This window comes from Cyrtonyx montezumae, unplaced genomic scaffold (genome assembly GCF_038088225.1).
Source record: "Cyrtonyx montezumae isolate F1298 unplaced genomic scaffold, pur_monq_1.0 scaffold_0, whole genome shotgun sequence".
In the NCBI taxonomy this organism is placed as follows: domain Eukaryota; kingdom Metazoa; phylum Chordata; class Aves; order Galliformes; family Odontophoridae; genus Cyrtonyx; species Cyrtonyx montezumae.
The window spans coordinates 48,830,730-48,846,041 of record NW_027071824.1 but is presented as its reverse complement, the minus strand read 5'-3'; the positions used below and the strand labels follow the sequence as shown (position 1 = coordinate 48,846,041).

At 41.1% G+C, this 15,312-nt stretch overlaps 1 protein-coding gene across 1 annotated transcript; it reads left to right on the top strand.

The window, feature by feature from the left end:
- Positions 1–9,000: 9,000 nt before the first annotated feature.
- On the top strand, positions 9,001–11,270 carry CALHM6 (calcium homeostasis modulator family member 6). The gene is made up of 2 exons (XM_065736883.1): positions 9,001–9,637; positions 10,775–11,270. Exons 1-2 carry the CDS (start codon positions 9,086–9,088, stop codon positions 11,189–11,191), a joined length of 969 nt encoding a protein of 322 aa, XP_065592955.1. The 5' UTR covers positions 9,001–9,085; the 3' UTR covers positions 11,192–11,270.
- Positions 11,271–15,312: the final 4,042 nt, after the last annotated feature.

Here is a 15,312-nt window from a genome sequence, read left to right as displayed (position 1 = left end):
GAGAGTTTGGCATCAGCCCAGCTAGCCCTGGTGGCTGGTTGGAGTCCTTAATGCCTGTTGGTATGAGAGAGGATGTTATCCTTGCCTTTGGGTCATTAGTTCAAAATAAAAAAGAACAGTAATCACAATACCTTGTGTGTGTCTATGGCAGCACACACAGCGCCAGTTCTGTCTGGTCTGGGTACACTGAGCAACAAAGTGTCATTGTATGGTATCCAGTAGCAAAGTTATTTTTTGCTTCCTATTTCAGAGAGAGTCAAACTACAAAGTGTTTCTAGCATAACCTCTGCTCCCATTCTTAGGCTGCCTCTTTTTGCTTTCTGAAAATGTTCATGTTCTGCATCCCTGTCCACAGGGAAACATGGCTATTCTGCAAATGACTTCTCCCAATTTCTGTTCAGTACTTGATTTTTCTTCATGCAGATTTATTTTCGGGTTGCAGTCTAAATTTAACTGAACTTAGTTCATTGCATTCTGAGTGGAGTCAGTGGGAATTCAGCTCACTGGAAGCTGTGTAAATGTTTGAGGGTGGAATCTGGTTCTTAGAATTGTAAGTGATTTTTTGAGATTATGTAAGAAATGAGTGTGTGTGTTATATACATTATTGTGACTAAAGGAAGCAAAGGGAATGGAGCACATTACCTCATTTCTTAAATCTTTGAAGATTAAAGTTAATTCTGAAGTATTGTATGTCTGAAATGTATCAAATTCTTCCATTACCTATGTATTTTCCAGTGAGTCTTTTTATTTTATTTTATTTTTATTTTTATTTTTTGTAGACCTTGAAAGTATATATTGTTTGGAAAATAGATGTATTTCTGCACCAGGCTGTTACAAGCACATTTATTAGGTCTGTGAAAGTCTTGCTATGGGTTAAGTATACTTTTGTCTAACTTGAATTCTTTTGCTCTGGCTACTCTGTTAGAATTCAGAAGGATGGCTTTAGTTAGTAAGTCAGACTCAGCTAATGGAGGCCAGATTTTATTTTCTGTCTTTTCTTGACTGCTGACTCCAGGAGAACTCTGCAGCAGGAGGTCTATGTGATCCAGTGCTGGATGTATCCCTGTGGTCCTCAGCACTCAACCTGTTCAACCTTGAAACAAAGCACTTCAAGGAATATAAAAACTAGCATCAGTTTTTCTCCTGATAGTAGCTAATAAAGATGAGTGATTAATTTAACTTCACACTTGCCTGGTTCGCTACTCTAGTAAACAGCAAAACAATTAACTTCATGGGAATTCAGATTTCCTCTTCAGTTTTCAGTGAAACTGAACATAACTGCAGTAGCCACGAGATACTAAGGAGTGCATGAATCCATATATACAAGACCATATCCTTTCTGCTTTAATTCACATTAATGAAAGCATCAAGGAAGCAGTGTAAAATCAACCGGGTTTCGTGGTAATGCAGATAATTTTTATAGACGTGTCCACTCACATCTTCAAAAAGCAGTAAAAAAGAAACCAGGAAGAGATTCTGTTATTGTACATGTATCTTTTCCCTCTTTTCTGGGAACCTCTTTGACAGGTGTACAGGCAACAGTGTATTTATATCCATTGTTTGACAGGAAAGAGCCCAGTACAGATATCTAAGACAGGTAGTATGTCCCACGGCAGTAGTTAAGTTGGGCATTGCTGACTAAGCAGAGTCTAATTACTTTTTCTTCATGTATCTGTTGTAGGCAATGAACTGTGGCATGAACATATGATTCTGTAAAGACAGAAGGTACCAAACAACGATTTCACTGTTTTGATTCCTGCCTGACCCTGAAACAATGAAGAGGAAGGCTGCCCCTGCCCTGACCCCAAAGGCCGAATCCTCTTGTTCTGTTTTAGAGGTAGCTGTAGGGAGATGACCTTCCCCTTATCGTGCTCTCTTGAGGGTGCACACTTCCCTTAAATGCCTGTCTCCTGTGATGGTGTAAGAGTTCTCCCAGCAGATGGCATTGCCAACTAGAAAAGCTGCGATTAAGAGCATTACCTTGGTTCAAGTTCTGAAAGAAAAAAACAATGTGTAAGTCAGGAGGAGTCTGTTAGCTGAAGAAGTCCAAAAGGACCCGCAGCTGCTCTTCCCCTTTACACCCCACCTCAAGCTCTCTGTCCCACCAGCAGAGATGTGTTTGCTAAATGAGTTATTATTCATCACTCCAACATTGCATCAGCCTCTTCATTTTTGCTGTCCCAGGAGGCAATCTGAACTGAAGCACTAAAACCAGTTTATGTGGTAACAAACCAAGCTTGTTGCTGTGAGGACCAGAAAAACAATTTTGAAAATTATGCCCTAGCTATTCTGCGGTCTTTGTAGTTCAGAGAATCAAAATGGAGCAAGAGAGAAATATGAGGAAGAGAGAAATATATGCAAGAATGAGGTATGCTGCAGTTAAGCAAGAAGCCTTGTCAAGTAAAGTAGTTTTGAACCGTGCTTACTCCTGCCTCCTAATGGAAGTCATTCAGCTCTGTATTTCAGAGCTTGCTCTCTTTGCTCTCTAATTCTTCCCTAGAAAGGAAAACACAAATCTTCCACAGAACTATAGTTTCTCAGATGTGATTTCCCCACATGATTGTCAATTTCTTTCGTATGTCTTGTATGCATATGCCTCTGGCAAGCTCTCCACAGCAGAAATGCAAATGAAACCTCCTTTCCAAGGAAAGCTAGGAAGGGATTTACTGTTGATGGCAGGGATTTTATTGATATACCAGGACTTTTATCTCCTATTTGTCTCCTATATCAGGTCCTAATTGGTTCTAAAACAAATGTTAAAGAAACTGAGTATCATTGGCTGGTTCACAATGTGTAAGAGCTTTCTATCAGTTTCTTCCATATGAATAGTTGGTTTGCTAGTAGTCTGAACTTACTAAGAAATTACTTGCTTCCCTTAACAAGAACAAATGCTCCTTATAGGAGCAGAGGTTGTAGTTGCTCTGTCTATTCGAAAGACCAGCTGAGTCTGTCAAACACTTGTTTTCTGCCTTATGAGAGATGTGTAATGATTTCTCAAGCAACCCAAAATGTAAAATACATGTTGCTTTTCAGATGAGTGAAAAACTACCTCTTCATCCAAAAATAGCTATTTAACACTAAGCTAATAATAATTTTCTCATGATTAATTCACAGTCCTGAATTTCCACATGTCATTCAAAAGTGTTATTCTTTCAGGTTTGCCCAGTATTCACTCCAGAAAAGTGCTATAAATTTCCCAGAACTCCCCTGTTGCTGAGAGGTAGATTTATGTAGATGCTTCTAGACCATGAGGTTTAAGTCTGCTTAGAATAGAGATGCCATTGGAGTGAAGCAGTATAATCACAGAAGAAAAGAAAACAAACTAGTCTGACTCCTTGCATTGCTTTTTTTGTTCCCCCTTTGACCATGGATTTCTGTTTATGGAAACAATGGATACTTTTTTACCAGAGTTCAAAGAAGTTGAAATGTTTTAATTCAGACTACTGGAAAACTTCAGAAAACTGGACTATATTTCCTTTGGGAACAAAGCCACTCATTTGTCCACAAATTTGTCACACTTAAGCCAGAGATCTTTTAATACCCAAATCCACTTTAATTGCAGGGCAGTCACTCCTCTCATTTCCAAAAGCAAAAAATTCCAAGGCTTGATTCCTGTGGTCCCTGGTGTGTGCACACAGCAATCTTAAACAAATGCATGGCTACAGGTCGCATCACCTGTACCATTTCTGCTATCCTTGCAACTTCTCATGGCTGCAAGAATTTTGGAAATTTAGAGATAACGCAGACCCACAGACTTTCTCTTGTGCCTGAAATTCAGATCTGTGCAGAGAGACAGAAGTGGTGCAATTTTTAAATTTTTAGTTCTGTGTTGAATCCACAGAACTGAAATAGTTGAAAAATAAGTTGCCTGTAGACCAAGGGGAATTTATTGTTTCTTTTTTTATTCATAACTTCCTCACTTGATGGCATGCAGAGAAGTCACTGAACTGTGATATAAGTAATGACTAAGATAGACAGATACATGTTGAAAATGCTGCATTCCTGTTAGAAAAAAATAAATCTCCCTAAGAATCAAATTTCAGACACCTAAGGAGCCCAGGACTGGAAACTGTAAAGAGTGGAAAAGTGGTATATCACCACGTACTGACGACTCGACTAATTAAACCAGATAAAATCGTTAATTAGTTCAAGTTTTAAAAAGTGGAGAAGAATTTATGGAGTGAAAAAGTACGGAAAGTATTTTGTAGCATATAAACAGAAAGCATTAGGACACAGGTGTGGGAGGATAGCATGAAATCTCAGCTATTTGACAGTATCAAGACAGCAAGATGTGATGTCTTGATGTGAAGACAGCCACATTCTTCTGTATTCCCATATATAGAAGATATATAGAATATAGAAGCCATCGCACCAGCTTTCTCTAGCTGTTAGTCCCTGCTGCTGCCTTTCACACCAGTGTTTCACAGAGGCTCATTTCTGAATAGAGGGCTTTCTGTAATCAAATGGCCTACAGCTGTCTGGGGGCTTTACTGCTTAACCTATGCTCATCTGTAATCTATATGTGCTGTAAGGAAGTCTCCATGATTCTTTAAGCACTGGCAGTGATCTGTAGCATATTTGCAGAGCTTATAAGAAAATATGTGATATTTTGGTAGGGTTAGGAAGGTACAAGATTGGCAGGTTTTATGAAGAAATCAAGAGGCCCTGGTGAGGCATAGTACAGAATTAACTCATCTGTAGTCAGGTAGTTCACCCTGAGCAGCCAACTAGTCAATTCCAAGAAAGCAAAACTCAGTCTTTTTCCTTTAGTATACAAAATGATATGGCATAAAACTTCTTTTGCAATTATGAACACATTAAATCCAAAACATTTCTGTAGTGTCATACTGAGCATCAGATCTCACCCTCAGGGCCTCCCTCAGAGCTGTGCTTTGTTTTGCTGTCCTGCTGTTCCTTCCTACTCACTAAAACTTTTTTTCAGTCTAAACCTGCTAAAAAATACAATGTCTTAAAATGCCAGAATAATGTATCCCAGTACTTGTAGGCTGTACATGCACAGCCACAGTGCTATTTCTCCGCCTGCTGCTCCACTAAGTATTAGTGTTACTAATGATTTATGTGGTGTTACTGGGCTGTGTGACACTTCACAAACATGTAGGGCTGGTTCAATAATAAAGCCAGAATAACTTCCTTAGTTTAACAAACTGAGGCAATGGGCCTCTAGGGGAGGTCCGTCCACCTGGAGAGAAGGTGTGGGGCTGTGTGCAGACAAGGCTCCCACTACTGTAGCTTTAATTTCACCTGGAAGGAGACAAAAAGCATTACAAGAATTTTCCTAGAACAGAAAGACTTTTCTCTCTGTCTTTCTTAGTTGGGCACTGAGAATAAAGCTTACAACACTTTCACTTGAAGAATCAAGTCCAGTTGTTACAGAAATAAAACCCATTGGCAGCACTGTGGTGCTCAAGCTCCGTTCTACCCATGGCTTTTGTGTTAATAAAGTGAAGCTGAGCTTGAGACTAATGACAGAAATTTAAGACACAACAAACTTCCATAGGAACAGATAGAAAAAGAATGAATTGCAAAAAATAAGGTAAAATAAAACAAGATCCTCTCAATATTTACTGACAAATCCTGCAGTGAACATACACATATTGCATTCAAAAACAGTATCACACATTTAGAATAACAGTAGAACTAGTTGACTACAGTTCTTTCTACCCAGAAAATGTGAGATTCACTCAGCTGCAAGAGATAGAATTTAAAACATCGAAGAGAAACTTGATGAAATTTTGAACGCTGATTTGTTGAGGCGATTTCTTCATTTTAATAAAGAATACTTCAAAATGACAGGATATTTCACATAACAAGTGACTTAAAAAAACATATACCTCTGTTTTCACTGTGGCATTGTTTTTATCCCACTTGGTAGGCATGAAATTTAATACGAATCAATGCAAAAGCACTCATTAAATTGCAGCTATGGGTTCTTAAAGAGAGAACTGTTTTCCTGAATGCTTCCAGTTAATGTTTTATAGCTATTGCGGAGAGATAAGAGTTAATTCAATTGGCAGGAAATAGCTGTCCTCAGAGAACAGTGTGCAAAGTCAACAGCACCTTTGCCATGTGACCCTGCAATTCCTCTGCCTCTCCATCTCCAGCCCTCTTGTTCCTCAAGGCTGCCCAATGTTCTCCCCATGGCACGACCATTGCTGCCCCTCAGCCTGACTCATGGTACAGGCATTCTCTTCCCTCCAGCCTGGGTGTCTCCTCTTCCTCACCCACACCTCAGTAGTATTTACTGGAAATTTGTTTGTTCAGAGGGGAAGGTTAACCCTTTTTCACACAGAGATTTCTTCCCTTCTTTCATGAAGCCTGTTCCTGAAATCATGTATTTTATTACAGAGAAATAAAAGAATTCTAAAAGTAGACTCAGGTGAATCACAGAATTGTGTGGGTTGGAGAATTGCAGGGGACCTTGAGATCATCAAGTCCAACCTCCTGCTAAAGCAGTTTCTGTAGTTTCTGTGGAGTAGGTTGCAAAGGAAAGCATCCAGATGGGACTTGAATACCTCCAGAGAAGGAGACTCCACAATCTCTCTGAGCAGATTGTTTCGGTGCTCTGTCACCTTCACAGTAAAGAAGTTTCTTCTCATACTTGTGTGGAATTTCCTGCATTCCAGTTTGTGCCCATTGCCCATGCCAGCAAGGCTCACATAATAACTTCTATATCTTTCCAATCTGGATCTTGAGTTTTAGTTATCATTTCAAAAGCATTAGCTACTCATTTGGGATCATCTGGATAGCTGCCAGCAGCTGATTTCCAATTGTTTAAAGCTTGATTGAATAAATAAGAATGATTATCTTAACTACAACTAGACTGCTATTTCCAACTGCCTGCCTCAGCAGGGATTGCAGCACAAGCCTATGTTGGTTTCAGGTCTTCTCTCTCACCAATATAGTTCCCATATATATGTATATATTTGGACCAAACTGATCCCAAACTTCTGCCATTCAGGATGTTGCCTCAACATGAAGAGCATATTAGCATATAACACCTCAATATATTTGTTTTTCTTCTTTCGTTATCTGACATCACCTGCAAATCATTATCTTAGCTAGCTATCCTATCTGACTCCTACTGGCCTATGCTCCTACTGTTCCACAATCTGTCACTGCTGCTGGATCCTTGCATCTGCCTGTAAGGTATCCACCATACTTTAAATCCATTGACTTAAAACACAGCCCAAACATGATTTTTTTCAAAATTCCCTCACTCCTAGATGATCCAGTGCCTGTTTTAACAATGCACATGGGTGAGTACAATAACTACACAAATAAACAGCCTACCACAACAGCAGAAACAAACAATGAACAATCAAAGAAGCCCACCAGGTGACAGTTACCATGGTTATGTTTAACGTTTACCTCTGGGGGAGAGAGGGACTCTAACCCCCTTTACACAGATCCTCAGCCCTACTCTGCATAACTTTTGTTATGTCTGATGGGCAGGCAACCTAAAATACAGGAGGACTCTAACCTCCCAGGGGAACCCCTTTACCTTCTTAGCCTTACCCTGCACAATGTTCATTAGGTCTGACGGGCAGGCAACCAAAATAAACCAAAATAGAGAGGGACTCTAACCTCCCCAAGGGATGCTTTAACCACTTTACCTGGATCCTTAGCGCTATCTTGCAAAACTTCCATTGTATCTGATGGGCTGGCAACAAAAATAATAAAAAAGAATGCCTTGATACTCATTAGCTAGTGATCTTCACTCAAGTGCTCTTCAGTTCAGAGATCAGGGTACTCTGGTGCCAGCTGAGGTTCCATGATAGTGATCACTACATCTTGTGTCACTCAAGGCAATGCTGTAGCAGACTGTCCTTGTAAACACTGAAGAACTACTGCAGGTGGTTGTACATATATTTTAGGGAATTCAGTTCACTATCCTGTATGATATGTCATTTACAGAAGTCTTTTGAGTCTTCAGGAGATACATACGGTGATCATCAATGTTAATCTCATCCTAGAGGATAACAGAGAAAATATATAACAGAATCACAGAATGATAGATTATCTCAAGTTGGAAGGGATTTGTCTGGTGGGCTTTTTCAGCCTGAAGAAGAGAAGGTTCGGGGAGGCCACTTTGTGGCCTTTCAGTACTTAAAGGGAGTTTATATTCAGGAGAAAGATGGACTTTTTACATCATCTGGCAGTGATAGAATAAGAGGGAATTATTTTAAACGAAAAGAGGGGGAATTTAGAGTAGATGTTAGGGTAAAATTTTTCAGTGAGAGGGTGTTGAGGCACTGGAACTGATTGCACAGAGAAGTTGTGAATGTCTCATCTCTGGGCCAGGCTGTATGGGGACCTGTTCAGCCTGATCTTGTGGGTAGAAGCCCTTCCCTCTGCTGGTTAGAGATGATCTTTTCTGGGCTATGGAGCTGCCGCTATCTGCTTTGGAGGAGGGAGCCCACAGTCTGATTCCTAGCAAGTGGCACTCTGGTAGCCAGAGCTTCAGTAGAAACCACTCAGTGAGTAATCCTGGATCACTGCTAGGCATGAGTTGAATAGTTTGCTCTAAGTACTTTAAAACAATTAATTGGTTAACATGAAAACTTAACATGATTATAGCTGAATTTTTTTTCAGTGAGCAATAAGCCATACCGTATTGCTAGTAAGACTGGATGAAAAAAATACGCCAATTGTGGGTGGTAAAATATGAACACAATTGTAGGTGGTTTCCTCAGATTTTGTTCACAATTTGAGTCTGATGCTTCACACAAAAGCTTCCCTGAGAGGACTGTGAGGTTTAAGCCATTGCTAGTTATAATGGACAAATATATGCTATTTTTACAGAGAAAAAGACATATCTGTGCTGTTTTGGTGCTGATAACTACTGTGGTGAATTTTCACTTGACTGTCACATAATGCAGTGAGTTCATGAACTTCTATGCTTCCCGTAAGGAGCTGCTCCAAAAATGCTAACAGAAAGTGAAAGCTTTGTGAAAGCTTTTATAAGCTGTGGGACTTTGAGGAACTGCTCTTTCTCTTTTCTTTTACTTCTCATGACTGCACTGTCCTCAAGACACAGAGAGGCCACTGGAACCTGCAGCAGAAAATGGAAAAATTGCGCACAGCGATGAACTTTTGTATCCGCTACCAAAAGACCCTGGGTTACAGCATCGTGTCCCTGCTGACGATTGCCAGTGAGCAAATCTTCTCCTCTGTGGCCTTCAGGTGTCCCTGCAACTCTTGGAACACTCTGTATGGCTGTGTCTTCCTCCTAGTGCCTGCCTTCCTCCTCTTCCTGCTTGGCTACATGGTGAATGCCAGGACTTGGATCCTGTTTATGAGCAGCTGCCCTCAGGGGAAGAAACGCTGCTGTGGCTTTTGGGAAAAGGGTTGCCTCTCCCTGAAAGTGCTGGTGCCAGTGACAGCCAGCATTTTGGTGGCCCCCCTCACCTGGATTGCAGTGGCCCTGCTCAGTGCCAACTTCTACGAGTGCGCAGCCAGCGGGAGCAGCCTCATCAGGCACCGTGTGTGCAGAGACATGGACCAGCAGTGCTGGGAGCTGCTGCAGAAAATACCCTGTGAAGAGAATGTTGTCAGAGAACTGCTGAAGTGGAATTCAACTGAAGCTGGACTTGTCAGCTTTCGAGCCCAGTCTCAGGTAAAAGCTTTCTGCTCTGCTCTTTCTCCAGAGACTCCAGCTCTGCCTGCTTCACACACACACTGGTATCTGCTAGCAAAAGCACGTGGTTAGCAAAAATTCTTTGGTCAAAAAATACTAACACAGAAAAGCAACAAGTGCTATTTTGTGCTAACTTCTGTTTGCATAGTAGTTTCTTGGCACTGGCACTGGTAAAGCATTTGTCAGAACCAGCAGTAAATCAGGCCAGATATTAGCACTTACCAATGCATCTTTTTTTCTTGTTTAGATTACGCCTGGCACAAGCTTGTCCCTTCTACCCTTCCAGATATCTCAAACTTTCATAAGAATGCATTAGCTGAGAGGAAGCTGAAGTCAGTAACAGAGGGGAAGCCAACACCTCACTGCAACCAGGCGAGCTAATCAGTGAAACAAAGAAGGTCAGCTTGTTTGACCACGAACCTAAAAGCTTGACTCTATTATTAATTTCACACTGATAGTCTAGGTGAAGAGTTAGAATATGTAAGCATCTTGCTACAGTTTTCTTGTGCTGAAGGCAAACTGCAGAATGATTTTAAAAAAATAACTCTTCTGAGAAGACAGGAAAAAACTTTTTGGAGTGAAATAAAATCAAAGAGATTTGGTCGCACTCCAGTTTTGTTTCTGTGCTTGTTCCCCTTGACTCCAGGACTTCAGGACAACATTAATGTTGATTAGTGTAATTAGGTTTATAGGAAATTAGAATTACACACACAAAGTGTTTAGATATGTTAGATATTTAGCATGTGGCTCCTTCAAGAAAAGGCTGAAAAAGGGCAGGTTCTATAAACTGAATTCTGATAGAGTAAGAAAGGAGCAAAATTGAGGAAGACTGTTACTGATACTTCAATGAAATCTAAAAGAAACTGACCAGACAAACAATGTATGAGATCACTGTTATGTACTTCATTTTTTGTACTGGACCTACTTTCTGTAAAATTAGGAGCCAAAAAGAGGTGTGAATGACAATGTTCTATACAAAATAGGAATGATTCCTGTATTTGACAGCCAAATCCTTGTTCTGCCTACATAGCTTCCATGTCTGATTCAATGTTTTATCCTATACTCTCACGCAGGACCATGTGAAAACGCTACTAACTCATCTATTTATTTTTCAAGGTCATAGGATGGTTGCTGATAGTTGTCATCATTACTGTGGCACTCATTTCAACATGCATCAGCCGCTGTTTCTCCCCAGTTAGCTATTTTCAGCTGAAGTTCTGGAAAATGTATTTGGAAAAGGAACGAGAGCACTTCGAAATCAAGGCTAAAGAACATGCAGCTAAGCTGGCCGAAAGAAACATAAATTGCTTTTTTGAAGCCACCAACCCAACACCATTTCAGACTCCCAGCAATGAAGACTGGCAGAAGATTTCATTCCCCTATACCTTCAATAAGAACAATCAGTACTACAGCTTGATACACAAATACATTAATGAGAACAGAGGCCAAGTCAGGGCATTAAGTGAAGGAGATCAGATTCCCACTGTTTTAGGGTTTGTGGATGAAGCACATGCAAGTGAGCAAGGGTTTTAGTAAAACAGTTTGTAACACTGGCAGTCTTTTAACCTTACTGATCTAAAAAAGCTTTATTCTGTGCTCTTAATGAAATCAATGCTAATCATTAAAAGGGTGGTACTGTAAATCCCAGGAGCTTTCTTTAAATAAACTTTATACTTTTGTTTAAGTCCATTTAAATAAATCCATGGTTCACAATGGGAATTTTTTGTTTTTGTCTGTGATCATTAAGAAAAAGTCAAATGTAAAGCAGTAAGCATCCACAGAAAAGATATGAGCCAGTACTACATCAGATTATTACCAAGCATCTTAAAGGCATTTGGCAGCTGGAGTGATGAAACCAAACTTTTATGCCTCAGTAATGGAGGCAAAAAGGAATGGAAATTCTGATCAGAAATTTGGCTTAGTTGATTAGCTATCATTTGACTCAACGCTATTTTTCAGTGGAGCCTAGAGCAAGCAAATCTAAGATATTTACCGTCAGACAGTTAGTTTCTCAAGGCAAGGATGATGCCTTTTGAGATCCAGGATTCAGTCAGCATCTTGGAGCTACCTGCACACAGACTGGAAATGCAAAGAATGACTTCAGCTGGTCATCAGCTGGAATAAGTGAGCAAAACAATTCCAGCAATTTACTCCTATGTCTCCAGCTGCTTCAGGTAATAACAGTGCAACTGTGAAAACTTCAGCTGCTGTGAATTTTCTTTACCACTGTCTGGTCTTGATCACTTTTTGCAACAGGACTTTTAAATTAGCTTTGTTGCTCATTTCCTGTTACTCTAAAACTCTACCAAGGAAAAAAAGGAGGGATTTGAATGTAATGAAACATTCAAGTTCCATGTTACAGTCCATTTATATTGATTTCTATATTATCTGACATATATATATTTACTACTTATGTAATACTACATGTGGAGTTCTGGTTGTTGTCAGTACCTAAGCTTTCCCTGGATGTATCCACCACATAGACTGTTTAACTTGATCCAGAATGGAGTTGAAGTGAAAATTAGCATTAGGCTTATGGATACCATGGTAGCATACATGAACAGATTTTTACAGAACAGCTGTAGGAATGTTATAAATCTGCAATCCCTATTAGGCATCAGCAATGCTTTTATTGAAGAACCTCAAATGGTAAGAAGCTGATACTAGTTTTGAATGAGGGATGATAGAGTTAAGGATCTTTTTAAGAGCGTTTCATTCACAAGAAATGAGTCAGTCTGCTTGATGCAGGCTGTCCTTTCACACCTCCCTGAAATCCTGTCTTTACAGATAGCAAACTATTACTTGGAAATTTAGTGGGGGAGGGAGATGTCTCCCAAACTATGCCTGCATGCCAAAGATGGCCAATCAGCAGCCGGGAGAAGAGTGAAACCCCTTGGAACCTTCAACCCACTAACTCATTTTCCAAATATTCTAAATCTTGAACTTTTCTTGCACAGAGATAAAGCTGTAACTCAATTACAATGTTACAGGGGGGCTGATGACCACTTGAGACCCCAGACTCATTTCTGGGGCATTCTGAAGAAGTACTGGACATGCTCAACTAGTGACTGAGTTCCCCCTTAGTAAGTGGAGAAGGGGACACAATCACATAGAAGGCAGAAGGCTGACAAGTTTGGGTTCATAGGTTCATAAGGTTGGAAAGGACCTACAAGATCATCTAGTCCAACCATCCTCCTATCACTATCCCTACCCAACTACTAAATCAAATCCCTTAGCACCTCATCTAAACACTTCTTTAACAGCACTAGGGATGGTGCCTCAACCACCTCCCTAGGCAGGCCATTCCAGTGCCTGACCACTCTTTCAGAGAAAAAATGTTTCCTCAGGTCTAATCTAAATCTTCCCCGGCGCAACTTGTGGCCATTCTCTCTCGTCCTGTCATTATTTATCAGGGAGAAGAGCACAACCCCCCCTTCAGGAAGTGGTAGAGTGCAATAAGGTCTCCTCTGAGCCTCCTCTTCTCCAGACTAAACAATCCCAGCTCCCTCAGCCGCTCCTCATAAGACTTGTGCTCCAGACCCCTCACCAGTTTTGTTGCCCTTCTCTGAACACACTCCAGGGCCTCAATGTCCTTCTTGTAGTGAGGGGCCCAAAACTGAACACAGTACTCGAGGTGCGGCCGTACCAGAGCTGAGTACAGGGGGATGATCACCTCCCTGCTCCTGCTGGCTACACTATTTCTAATACAGGCCAGGATGCTGTTGGCCTTCTTGGCCACCTGGGCACACTGCCAGCTCATGTTGAGCCGAGCATCAACCAACACCCCCAGGTCCTTTTCCTCTCTACATTCTTCAAGCCATTCTGCCCCAAGCCTATAGCATTGCATGGGGTTATTGTGGCCAAAGTTCAGGACCCGGCACTTGTTCTTATTGAACCTCATCCCATTGAGCTCAGCCCAGCTGTTCAGCCTATCCAGATCCCTCTGAAGGGCCTCCCTACCCTCAGGCAGTTTGACACATCCTCCCAACTTGGTGTCATCCGCAAACTTACTGAGGGTACACTCAATTCCCTCATCTAGGTCATCAATAAAGATATTAAACAAGATGGGCCCCAAAACTGACCCTTGGGGGACACCACTCGTAACAGGACGCCAGCTGGACTTAACTCCATTAACCACAAACTTGGGTTTGTGCCAAACTGGAGGAATCACCCTGACTATTGAGAGACTGCTGGATCCAAGGGTGGTGATATCTCTGTATCTTTCCCTTTCTCTTTCTTTGTCTCTTTTCAAGTCATACTAGAATGCTACATAAGCCATATCATCCTATTTAATTGCATATATCCTAGTTTATTGCTGATATGGTAAAGGTATATAAATCTAAGTTCATAGTAGGGTGCAAATAAACATTTAACTGATTGTTTGGTGTCATTTCACCTTAATTTACCCTGAAGAAATCTCAAACCTTGCAACATCTGTATGTTTCTCAGGGTTGTTAGGAGTTTGGTCATGACAGTAACTACTATCCAATTTGTTATTTGTGCCTGCAGGAAGCACAGTTATGCTTAAAATGTTTCAGTTCACCTCTCCTACTAAAGAATTCAATTGTTCACTGACATCTAGGAGGTAATAAATATCCTCTGGAATGTTGTAAGGTGGAAGGAAGGAAGGAAGGAATGGCCCCTGAAATCAGCAGCAAGATGTTCCTTGGCTCAGTGGGCCCAGGATTTACCATAGAGACATAGGAAAATTGTTCAGGATAGACTGAAAGTATCTGAGAAAAAGTTATGCCTTACTTGTATCCCTGATGAAAAGGTCCAGTGAAAATGCTGTCTGAATTTGTGTTCATCCTCTCAGTTGTACCAGGGTGGGCTTTCACCATTTTCTACTGTTTTTCTGTTTCCAAACACAACTTCCAGAGTCCTATTACCAAAGCTGCCCACAGGACACATGGAGACAATACTCCTCAGTAAAATGAAAGAAAAGTCCTGAAAAGGTGCTGCAAGGCACATTTTTAAGTTTGCTGGTGAGAACAGCAGTTTATTTCACAGAGAGCTAGCAAAATGCTGTATGTGGACAGCTCAGATAGTATCTGCAACTAATAGTAGCATAGTATGTATCACTACTTTTTCTATTACTTGTCACTGTTTTTCTAAGAATGTTTCCCTTCTCTTCTCCCTCTTCTGTGGGCATTGCATCATCACCTTCTTGATCATTTCCTTACTCTTCAGCAGCAACCTTCTGACCTTCCCCACATCTGTAGGGATGTCTAAAAGCTGTAGCCATGAGACTGCACCTACCTGTCAATCAAAGGAAAATCTGACACTGATATCTCAGAGCTCACTTGAGCATTTGGCACCCTCACAAGGCAGCTCAGCTCAGCCCTCACTACCAACATAATCTGGGGGATGAAAAGACTGAGTGCAGCCTTTCTAAAAAGAAATGAGGGTACTAGTGGATGGCAAGCTGGACACGAGCCAGCAATGTGCCCTTGCAGCCCAGAAAGTCAACCATATCCTGGGCTGCATCAAAAGAACCATGGGCAGCAGGATGAGGGAGGTGATCCTGCCCTTCTACTCTGCACTGGTGAGGCCTCATCTGGAGTACCGCATCCAGACGTGGAGTCCTCGGTACAGATGAGACATGGATTTGTTGGAGTGTGTCCAGAGGAGGGACACAAATATGATCCAAGGGA

Bases quoted from the DNA above. Each gene is read 5' to 3' on its own strand.
- CALHM6 (XM_065736883.1), top strand. From the start codon at position 9,086: ATGGAAAAATTGCGCACAGCGATGAACTTTTGTATCCGCTACCAAAAG. The intron at 9,638-10,774 runs GTAAAAGCTTTC...TTATTTTTCAAG, and splicing joins GCTTTCGAGCCCAGTCTCAG to GTCATAGGATGGTTGCTGAT.